The 12,048-nt window shown below is 39.5% G+C and overlaps 1 protein-coding gene across 1 annotated transcript; it reads left to right on the top strand.

The window, feature by feature from the left end:
* The first annotated feature begins 883 nt into the window (after nt 1-883).
* On the top strand, nt 884-4,864 carry zgc:153911 (uncharacterized protein LOC768172 homolog). The gene is made up of 4 exons (XM_048228855.1): nt 884-1,193; nt 2,394-2,735; nt 2,985-3,269; nt 3,522-4,864. The coding sequence occupies exons 1-4, from the start codon at nt 1,121-1,123 to the stop codon at nt 3,707-3,709; spliced, it is 888 nt and encodes a 295-aa protein (XP_048084812.1). The 5' UTR covers nt 884-1,120; the 3' UTR covers nt 3,710-4,864.
* Nucleotides 4,865-12,048: the final 7,184 nt, after the last annotated feature.

Raw genomic sequence — 12,048 nt, 5'->3', positions numbered from 1 at the left:
AAACAACAATGTAATGCAATCAATAGCCAATAGCTAACATCCTTTTTTGAGTTTCCACATAATTCAATTATTTTATTTGTCTACTTGTTGCTCTCCATGGAGACAATCTGTTGTAATATGGTTTTGGTGGAGGCGTTGTCAAAGTAAAAAACAAAACCTGTTTATTTTTAGCTCCATAACTGGACTAAAGAAGAAATTGGTATCAGCTATCCTGTTGCTAAGACATGTAAACAAGAGACATAAAGGAAGGCGTGGTTGTGAGAGATGTGTCCTGCATTTTACGTCATACGTCACACGTCATGGGTGTGTCTTGGAATGCAGATTGTTTAGATCGTTGGTACTACCACAGCCGCTTTCTGTGCAGTCACTACCCTCACAACCTGGATTATACTCAAAATATTTATTGTCTAGTGTGCCAAAATGATGAAAACAAATTGTGAAAGGAGGTTCCTGAGAATAAACAGGTTCACCAAAGATGTTAATCAGAGGCGTGGACATCAGAGAAACCAGATTTATATTGAATTTCTAGATGGCCGTGGCAGTAATGGACATACAGAACTTAAACACTCTTGATGGACAGGTATGGAAGTGTGCTGATGGGATGGTTACATGTGTCTGAGTAGGCTACTGCTGATTTTGATGTGTGAATGACCAGCTCTTTCATTTTGTCTTTGTAGATGAAGGTAATTCTGTCTCACTTACTATATTGTGCTCATTTTAAAGATCTTCCACTCTGAATGAATGAAAGAATGAAAATATGTAACAAAAGCTCTTGATATTTGTGTGAACTCAATGAGAAAATATGTCAACAATCTAGGCTAACTGTGACTCATCACCATAGACTGTAAAAAATAGCTCATCACATGCCGGACCTTGCCATGACGTAAGATTGTTAAGGCGGACTTGGGATCAGAGCCAAGCTCTGCTTGGGATATATTGCAAGCAAAGATTCTGAGCTCTAGAATTTTTGATTGCAAGCCTACTCGACCGTCTGACAAGAAGTTCGTGAGTGAAGCATTGAAGTCTAGGCAACTTAATAATCCTCTCAGTAACGTTTTTTTCAAAGTGAACTGAAATCTTATTTTAAGTTAGGCCTATTTTCAAGAGACGGAAGTGTGGAATGCACTTCAAACGTATATGGATTGTTCAAGTTCTCTACCTCTCTCTACTTTTCGTTAAAGCGTACACCTACGGTAAGTCTGTCTTGTTTCGGTGCCTTTTGGAAAACAACATAAACAAGACTTGACATTGTTGTCATTGTGTCATGTCATAAACATGAATTCGCCTGTCAAAATGAAGCTAGGGATGGTTTGATATTATGGTTATGGTTACGCTTTTGTCCAAATGATGTAGCCTAATGATATTACAGATTCGGCACACCAAGGCCTGCCTGTAGGCTATTTAAGCAATAAATAATAATAAAAGCAAGCACGAGTGAGAGTGGGGTTGGTCATGGATATTCCCACGGGTGTTGTTCGGCCGAGTGGCGCAGGCAACAACAGCTTTTATACAACAATACAACAATGCTTTTATACAACAATTCTACCACAAACTAAATAATCTGAAAACACCCCAATATTGTTTAAAAATGTTAATTTCGACATCGTTCTTACGCATCAAAAAACAGTTCCCTTTTCAATAGACAGCGTCTTGGTTGCTAGGTAACCAACATTCCAGATCCCTCTTTACGGGTCTTTGTGGTTTACGTGTCTTCTTGAAAGAAATGTTGAAAGTCGGGCTGAAATCACATTCATATCTAGCTTTGCTGCATGCATGTTACAAGGACACTGGGCCATGTTATGTAAGGGACATGGTACTGCAAAAACGGAAACATAGCCTACATTGCAGAACCACTCAACTTTATTAATTTATGGTGAATAAATGTTACACTGCTGTGCACAGCCCCATGTTTTTGTTACACGATGCTAGCACGTTAGCAGCGGTTAGCTAACTATGCTAACGTTAGTTATCTACAAGTCTCCTCCAAGTGACAATCATATTATAGGCCCTACACAATGCTGGCAATACTGAGAACAATTAGCATCCTCGTTTATCTTACTTACATTGAGTTGACTGTGTAGCTTAATCCACAGATGTGGTGAAGCACTGTTTCGTTATGGTTTGCTAAGGAGTAACCCATTGCTTAAAATAGTGGAGAGCTGGGATGAGAACATTGTGTCAAATCTTCGCATTGTATCGCGGAGTGATTTATTATTAGCTGTGCAAAGTCTGAGTTGAAATGTCCAGGGATATTCCAACTCATGGAACGTCTCTCGGCCAATCAGAAACAAATAAATAGTTCCATAGAACCCAATTGTTGTATAATGAAGAGTATATGCTATGATTCTGTAGTTACATTTTTACATTTTTCATCTCAATATTTCTTTCAACAGAATTCAAGGTCACAGTTCCAAGTTCCCTGGTGGTCACTCTTGGCGAGCCTGTGGTCTTGCCCTGCAGTTTCTCCGTTGGGAACGCCTGGCAGCCAGAAGGCATGGTTATCACTTGGCAACGGGGACTTGAAGTGGTTCACAGTTTTTATTACAATCGGGACCAGCTCAAGCGCCAGAGCCCACACTATGCCAAACGGACCCACCTGTACCACTCAGAGATGCAGAAGGGCAACGCATCTCTCATGCTGGAGAATATCACCATGGACGACGTAGGGGAATACGTCTGCTCTGTGAGCTCACAGCTGGGCAGTGAGAAGAAGAGCTTCCCCTTAAAAGTGGCAGGTAAATACAATAAACACACTCTCTGGATAGGGTACATGGGACAGGGGTGGGATTCCTACTGCACATTATATGAAGTTTGTAAACTGTTATGTGTTACTTTTATTGAAATTATTGATAATTTAATTGAAAGTTTGAAATGAATTATTTGAATTGAAGTAACTGCAAAAGTTGTACTTATAGTATTGACCATGACAGTGGCATGATGGTCCCTATCAGGGTGAGCTTTAATCTTGTGTCTCTCCGTTTCAGCACCATATTCAGAGCCAGTGCTGCAGTTCTCTGTTCGTTCTGGAAGTGTGAAGCTTCTCCTAACTGCAGGCGGAGGATTCCCAGCTCCCACCTTGCACTGGCTTCGAGACCATGAAGACCTCACCAACAGCACAGAGACAGATGTCACACAGGATACACTGTCAGGACTTTATACAGTGTCCAGTTCTTTGACTCTCAAAGGGAACTCGAATGCCACCCTCACATTTATACTGAAGAATGAGGATCTCGTGCAGGAGATCAGGAGAAACATCAGTCTGTTATCTGGTAGGTAGAGTGAATTCCAAAAGACATATCTAGGAGGTGATGTAAAAGCAGGAAGTTAGCACCTTTTGGGAAGTTAAATATCTTGTTCCACCTGGGAATGATTAGTTAAAGAGACTTTTATAAAAAAAAATATTGATTAACTAGATTGAGACTAAATTTACAGCATGTGATTTTATGATGACATTACATTACTTTGCTCAAAAATTATACCGTTATATATAAACTATTCCATATTTCCTGTCTTTTTAACAGAATATGAAGAAGATACTTCCAACGGCAGTCATGGTTTTCAGCGGCAGAGAGAGTTCATTCTCCTTCCTATACTATTTACATTTTTCTTCCTGGCTATTCTTGGATTATTTCTGTTATTTCAGTCAAACAGAACTAAAAAAATCTTCCTCAAGACAGAAAAATGTATTTGTCATGGTGGCACAACATGAAGAACTTCAAACCCCTACAAAGGACTAGATGCTATGCATAGTTTATATTTATATTTAAATTATTAGTTGACACTTTTGTCCAAAACAACGTACGTTATATTTTAACCAAGGACCAAACTAAACAAGCCAAAGAGGTTGCTCACCCCTACATTTAGCATTCCCAGAGAAACTCCACACAGGGTTTTGTTTTTGTTTAGGGGACAGGCTGCCCCCACTTTGTTTCCAGTTTTTGGAGCATGGGCTGCCTACAGAGACAGAGGTTTTTTACAGTGTCATGGAATGGGCAGCTAGTGGATCAAGAGGAGATGATTGCTGAATGTAACAATGTTATGGGCTTGAAATGATTCCGCATTTCTTACTGAACAGGAGGGTATTCCATCAACGCTGATAATGAAAGCGGCGCTTAACCGAAATAGCCTGCGTAGACTTTCACTTGAGGCTTGAGCTGTTCCATTAACTCAAGTTAGCAGCATCTTGCCTTAGTTCATTCAAGCAAGGCTTAGGTCAGCTTGCATTTCTGCTTCTGTACAAGTAAAAAAATATCCCAAAACAGTAGATTGACGAAAAGAAGATATATGTTGTAAAAGTAAGGGAAACTAAAGGATTTCAATTTGAATTCAGATACTGAGAATTTCCGTAAGCCACAGTAATGGAACAGAACTCTCACTTAAATTAGTGAGACTAATCGAAATATGCCAGGATTTGCCTTTAGCTTGCTTGATGGAATACCCTCCAGGAGACTTTCATATTATTACAAGTATTAGTGTATATTCATTTCAACACAATGATATGGCAACATTGAACAAAAAACTATTTGCTACAAAGGGCATAGACATAGCTTCTTGCTTATAATGTGAAGTGAAAAAACTTTCTACAGAGAAAATGAATTCTGTTTTACTGAAAAAAACTGAAATATGCCACATTTGTATCTGTCTGGTACAGTATTTATTTTCATACTTCACTGTAAAACTGGTATTTTTTACAGTTACATTGAATGTTTTTTATTGGTGTCGAGCTGGTTGTTTTCTATATGGGTAAGGCTATTTGCACCCCCGGTACAATTAGCAATGTATGCTATTCGTACCCTGGTGCAATAAGAAGTGAATTCTATTCGTACCCCGGTGCACACAGCAATGTGTCCTATTAGTATTAGAACAAACTGATGGTTGTATGTGTTCACAATAAAACACAATTTTTTAAATCTAAAACTTAATCTGAACAGATATTAGTGCCAAAACCTTTCAGAATTCTTCACTTTCTGCTGACGAAAAAACGAATGTTTTTTGTGCACGTAAGCAACGTCTTTTTGTTGTTATGTCACAGGGTATGAATAGCTCAGCTGTGTGGCCAAGGCTATTCGTACCAGGGGTGTAAATAGACACTCCGTTTCTATATTCAAATGAGTGATGACTGCTTATGGACCTTTTAAAAAGATTTTAATTTAATCTAGTTGCTTTGTTATAGATTTTCCACCTTGTGTAGTTCATACATACTGTAGTTAATAGTTTACACAATGTATTGGCTATATGATATAATGCAAATAGGAGTACAGTTTTTAATTTTCTTTTATTAAAGGTGCTCTAAGCGATACTGGGTAATGTCACTTCTGTTGATGTAAAAAAAAAAACAGATAGCTAGCTCGATACTTCCCCCCCTCCCTCCAATGCAATTGAAACTCTCCTAAACAAGCATCTAGTCTGTGATTTGCTGGAACAGTTTGTTATGTTTTTATGGGCTAGGTTTGCCCAGGTTGTTTTTGTTGCCGTTTATGGAGTCTGGGCTGTCCACAGAGATTGCGTTTTTTTTACAGTGTATTGAGGACACAGGCAGCTAGCGGATGGTGTGGTGATGTTTGCTGTAAGTGACAAAAAATGTTTTAGCCAAAAAAACGTGTGGCATCGCTTAGAGCACCTTTAATAATATGGCTGTTCAAATTAGAGCAAACACTGATTCAACTGTTTACAAACAAAGAGTTGACATACAAATGCGGGAAGAGCACTTTGTTGTGTGTCCTACCTCAGTCTGAGACAACTTTGTTTGAAGAATGTTAATTACAATGATCATCGTAAGAGGACAGTATCTATTGTGCTTGCTGTCATTAGTTATCTACATGTAGGTGTCAGATAACGATACATTACATGTAATATGGACAAAACACCCCTAAATTGTCCTGTTAATTTCACAACACCAATCTAGCACAAATTGAATGCTTTCCCCACAGCTCAACATACTGAATTTGGATCATAAGGCACAGTAACTGAATTGTGACCCTACAAAATAAGATAGAGCTGTATTCACTATAACTGTCATATGCCATTTCAATGTTGTATTTAGTGCATAATGGCTTGTAATGTTGAAGATCTGCTGCAACCATTCACATTGGCTATTGTTGTTTCTTGCATCACAGTATGTCTGTTTATGTCTGTATGCGATTTGTGTGATGTCTTCTAGTGCACAATACAGAAATGTTGCATGTCTGCTAAAACCCTCTGCACTGTTTTAAATACAATATGCATTTTTTAACTTTGTTTGGAATAAAAGTTTTATGTTTGCAAGATAGATGAGTGTTTGCATTTTGTCTACCATAAATGCAAAATATGCGGACAATAAGACTTTGTCTAGAAAATTCATGTGAGTAATCATGAAACTTTAAAGTGGAATGTTTCACTGATATCTTATCGTCAAGGCTACAGTCATCATAAAAAGACACAACAATGGCATGCATTGTTGTGAGCGTGAGAAATAAACGGATGGATTATTCACAGGTTGTATTTCACTTAAAATGTCTCGTCCACCTGGCTCAATTTCACCATGTCTCCTGGTGAATGGTCCATATGCACAGAAGGCTCTTAAGCTAGCTCCTTTATTTCCAGTGGAGCATAAGCTGTGTTGTCATGGCATCTTCTGTTATTCTGCTCCTTACACGTTCACTCCGTACTGAATATGTTTGCCCAATAATACAAATTTGACAAACAAATAAATCCTACTACAACCACAAATCAGAAAAAGTTTTATTTGTTTAATACAAATAAAACCAGAATGTGACATTAAAATCTCATAAACCCACATTTAGCTCCAAAAAGGACATTAACAACATATCAAATGTTGAAAATTGATGCCAACATGTTTACTGTAAAAAAAAGTTGGATGGGGGCATGTTAACCACTGTGCTGCTTTACATCTTCATCATTTAACAACATTCTGTAAATATTTAGGAACTGAGGAGACCAGTTGCTAGAGTTGTGAAAATGAAATGTTGTCCCATTCCTGCCTCCTAGGATTTCAACAGTATGGGGTATTCTTAAAGGATAATTCCGGTATTTAGCACTTTGAGTCCCTTTTTTGGTTTGTTTTTGATGAACTAGAGTGGTGGACACCGAAATTTTGACGATGGGTCCTGTCTCGACTTTCTGACTTGTTTTGAATCACCTTTGACTGCTTCAGAATGGCTGGTATGTGCATGCACAAAGAAACATATCCTTAAAACAACCCTTAACGTTTGTTTTTAAAACACCAATCTTTGGTACATTTCTCTTCTTGAAATTCTCATAACTACCATAACTAGAATTTGTGGCCCAACAGACAGGAACATCAGGAGGTCTAGGAAGACTGCACTGTAATTCCTACAACACTGCATGTACAGTTTTCCCTAAGGAGATTGTCCCATGTTCACATTTCTACTTTTGTCAACATTTGATACTGTGTCCTTTTTGCAGCTAAATATAAATTTGCAGAGATTTGCAGATTATCACATTCTGTTTTTATTTGCATTTTAGACAACTTCCCAACATTTTCTGATTTGAGGTTGTAGACATCGTAATGTGCTGATTCACTAAGTGAAGACCCAACCGGGTTGGTGTAGACCAGGGGTTCTCAAAGTTTTCATTGCTGAGGGCCAATCCAGGAACCCAACATTGAACTGGGGGCCGCCAAAGGGGCGGGGGAGAAAAAAAAAAAACCTGGAAAGAAAATCCCATTTGTAATCATTTTAATGACCAGGTTGCATCTCTACAGTTTATATTTATTGCATTAAACACATTTTAATTAATAACTGAGGCTAAACCTGGCAAAACTTGTGAAAATCTTAAGAAAAATTGCAATGCACACACAATCCCGGGGGTTCTCTACCCTCAACAGACAAATTTGGGATATAACAGTTCTGGTTACAGTCCATTTCAAGTACAAACTTATTTAGAACAAACAGTCTCAGTGTGCCTTGCTTCTTATCAGCATTGGCCTTATTCAGGGCCAATTCCAGCTACCAAAGCACCACAGGAAAAGCTGACGGCCACTGAACACCACTAAACAGAGATGAATTATTTTCAAAGCACACAGTACAGTTGTACAGTTTTAACAGTTTTACAGATGTTATCAGATGTTATCGCGGGCCGCCAGAAATTTTTCCGCGGGCCGCCATTGGCCCCCGGGCCGCACTTTGAGAACCTATGGTGTAGACAATAATTACATTACCAAAAGCGGCGGCTACAACACACCGGGCTCCACTGGAAATAAATGAACTGGCTTAAGAGCCTTCTGTGTATAATTGTCCTTTAGGCATTGTTAAGCAATCATGTCATAATGCTACTTCTGATCTCTGTCTACATGCCTGGACAAGTCTAAGAGCGTAGCCTACTCACACTGGGCAGGGTTCACTTGTACCATGCCGAGTACACTTATCCGCGTCTGGTCCGCTTTGAGGAGGTGGACTTGGGCACTGTGCGGTTGGGCTTGTGATCGCCTATGCAAAGATATAGAGCACAGCAGCTCAATCGTGCCTGGGTACAATTTGATAGTATGTAGTGTGAGTGCAGATCAGAGAAGAACAGGAGAGAACTGTACTCCGGCACGGTACAAGTAAACCATGCCCAGTGTGAGTACACACTCAGCAGGCCTCAAACTAACCATGACCCATCCCTTTCCCAAAGTCCAACTCCTTCCTGTTTCTGGCATTGATCAATGATTAGAGATGATGTCCAGTCCAGTCAGTGGCTTCCTTTTCTACAGAATTAAAGATCTCCTCCAACTCTGGCTCAGAGGCCGTTTACACGACACCGCTTACTGCTTTCACACCTTTAACGACCGCAAGAAAAACCTTTGCGCGGTACACACAGAGGTGTAACCGATTAAATGTGCTGTAGTGCATATGCCAGACCAGTCGATGGCGCCGCTGTGCAGAAGCAGAATAATTTCGCTTGAATCACGAAGAAAACATTGTTAAAACCGTTTGTTAAATCATAGAATGTCTAATAAAAAGGTGCGATTTGTTATTGTTACCAACCATGACCCAGCTACACATTAAGGTAACAATGAAAACAAAAAATACTTCTCTAACCAACGTAACATATTTAGCTGAAGTCAGCCGGCGCAGATGAAGTTTAGCTGGCTACCTGTTGTGGAGAAATATGGCCAGCTCTGGGCCAGACTTGATATTCTTCATTTGTGAAAGACGCCACCATAATCAGGAAGCTCCTCCGATGTCCACTTAATTTGTTTCTTGTTTTAATTTTGTAAATTTGCCTGCCTCGAATGCCTTTTCATGACTACAACTGACAGCTGTTGACAGTTGGCCTTTGCTAATTTGGCAACCCAAATAGGAGGACGTGCTAGCCCATTATTAATACGCTATTCTAGAATGAATCGCTCAAAACATAAACTAAAATTCCAAGAGATTCCATGCCCATTAACTCATTTTTTTTCATGGGTTTTACGGGGTTTTACTGGTTAGAGTAATGTTGTCAAATAAGCCATTACGGCCAATTCATCGTGTTTACCTTACTCTCTGACAACATATGGTGATCATTTTCTGAATGGTTACAGTTTATTTTCCATTATTTCCTACATACTGACCTTAAGCAGTCGCATTTAAAATAAGGGAGACTACAGACAATTCGGTTTTATTTCAACTGTTAAACTAATAAAGTTAATTTTCAAGGTATGTGACTGCTATGTGAAATTTCAAATGCTTAGCCTAATGATTGCATTAGGTCTGAGCACCACTGGAGAAAACACTAACATGCAGTAAGCTAATGTTTAACTAAGTTAAGCTAACGGGTGTCTTAACTTAGCCACTGAAGGCTGATAGGCTACATTGTGCACATAGATCATGACAGGGGAAAGAAAAACATTTTAATATGATAAATAAATGGTTTGGTTTGTTTTGACAAGCAACATGTCAGGTCGAGTGCCGTGGGCTGAGTTGAGAGGTGGGGCTATGTCGCCATAAAGTTGCCGGCTTCGCGCACCTAGGGCGCCTACACGGGGTAAAAGTTAGCCGGCGGTTTCAAAGTTCCCACTTCGAAGCCGGTTTCAAAGCTATCGGTTTCAGTCTCCTAAACTGCCGGGCGCCGTGGTACATGCAAAGGCGTAACCAGCATTAACAAACTTCACCGGTTTCAAAAAAACCGGGCGCTTCGTGTCACAGCCCCTCAGACACTCTCTAAAACAGTGTTTCTCAAACTTTTTCAGACCAAGGACCACTTAATCAATAAAAATAGCCTCACGGACCACCTAGCTAAAAAAAAAAAGTAGACCTACTTCAACAGTAAATTACACAATAGGCCTACTCACTGATTGTCTTTGCACCTTGCTTATTGTGTCAGAGAATTTATATGATTTAAACTGGCATGCCTTACATAGGCAGTGTTGCAGAAATGTTTGGGATTTTACATACAACTTGGGTTCAATATTGCAAACAACTCATCTATATTATATTTTACCACGCCTGCTCACGGACCACTTGGGCTAGCTTATGGACCACACCAGTGGTCCCCGACCACACTTTGAGAAACACTGCTCTAAAACCAACGTTCAGGAAAGGCAAGATTTGGCATGGTATCGGAAACTGTGACATCATAATACTTTTCCACCTTTTCATCCGTCCTTGTGACCTCACCTCAAACCAGATATCACCATAAGTGGATGTGTTGTGCAGTTGGTGACACTAATTTTAACAGAGGGAAACTGAGAGAAAAAACTGGTCCACTGCTCACAGAACCAGTTGAACAAAAAGGGGGGAAGCCGGCTTGGAATGAAAACAAATGTGACTTTGTTGGATTTCCTAAGCTTCCTGGAGATTTTAAAATGTATTCTGAGATGGCATTGAGGAAATACTTTGACTACTCTCATGAAGCAACAGATTTCTGTAAACATGTGATTTGTGCCATGGTTCTCAAAGTGCTGTGAGGCCCCACTGGGAAATAGAGACATGGCAGGTGGGGCATGATGGACTGGAAGAATTTGGTCTTTCTTGTGCCAATCTTTATGAATGCTTTTCTTTATTGACAATAAAGAACATAGAAAAACAAACACACACAAATAATGGAATCATTACTAGACCAACATGTAAATGAAAGTAATATCAGATCCAGGGACTGGGAGGGAAATAACATGGAACCAGATAATGTTTAAATAAGTTTTACCATTACCATTTTTTGGAGCCATATGGCTTGAATCAAGCATAGCTATACTTTGAAGGTGCTTCTACAAACAGCTAGTCTGTAGGCCTGAAGTGAAACCAAAATGCAATAAGTGAATGCATCCGGATCAATGATGACTTGGAATGCAGCAATTGCAAAACTAATTGCACAATCTGTCCAATAGGTCGGGATCGGGCATAGAAATGCTCTCATGCAAGCATCTCTAAGTGATGGAAGTTAATCTCTGAATTATTTCACAAACCAACTGTCTGTGGTTTGCCACGTTAATGGCTTAATCGTGGGTATCTGTGGCCAACTGATTAGGGACCAAATGGTGGCCGGATCATTCTATGACTGTGAGTCATTGCTTTGGGTGTGTAAGTGTGCGTGTGTTACTGGTGAGCTCACAGCAGTTGTGTGTGTGTGTGTGTGTGTGTGTGTGTATATACCCATGGATATGTTAAATGCAAAAGAAAATCTTTCTTCAGGACAAATAAAGTAACTTAATTTAAATTCTCCATTATTGGTAGTTTGGTATGACTCATTCATTCATGATATGTTGTTGTGTCCTTTTGCAGGTAAATATGAATTTCATTTAGGATTTGCAGATTATCACATTCTGTTTTATTTGCATTTTAGACAACTTCCCAACATTTTCTGATTTGGGGTTGTAGGCATCGTAATGTGCTGATTCACTAAGTGCAAGACCCAGGTTGGTGTAGACAATTCACTGTAATTCACCGCTGATTCACTAAGTGCAAGACCCGGGTTGGTGTAGACAATAATTACATTACCAAAAGTGGCGGCTACAACACACTAGGGCTCCACTGGAAATAAATGAACTGGCTTAAGAGCCTTCTGTGTATAATTGTCCTTTAGGCATTGTTAAGCAATCATGTCATAATGCTACTTCTGATCTCTGTC

Source organism: Alosa alosa, chromosome 19 (assembly GCF_017589495.1).
Source record: "Alosa alosa isolate M-15738 ecotype Scorff River chromosome 19, AALO_Geno_1.1, whole genome shotgun sequence".
NCBI lineage: Eukaryota > Metazoa > Chordata > Actinopteri > Clupeiformes > Clupeidae > Alosa > Alosa alosa.
This window is presented reverse-complemented; position numbering and strand designations above follow the sequence as displayed.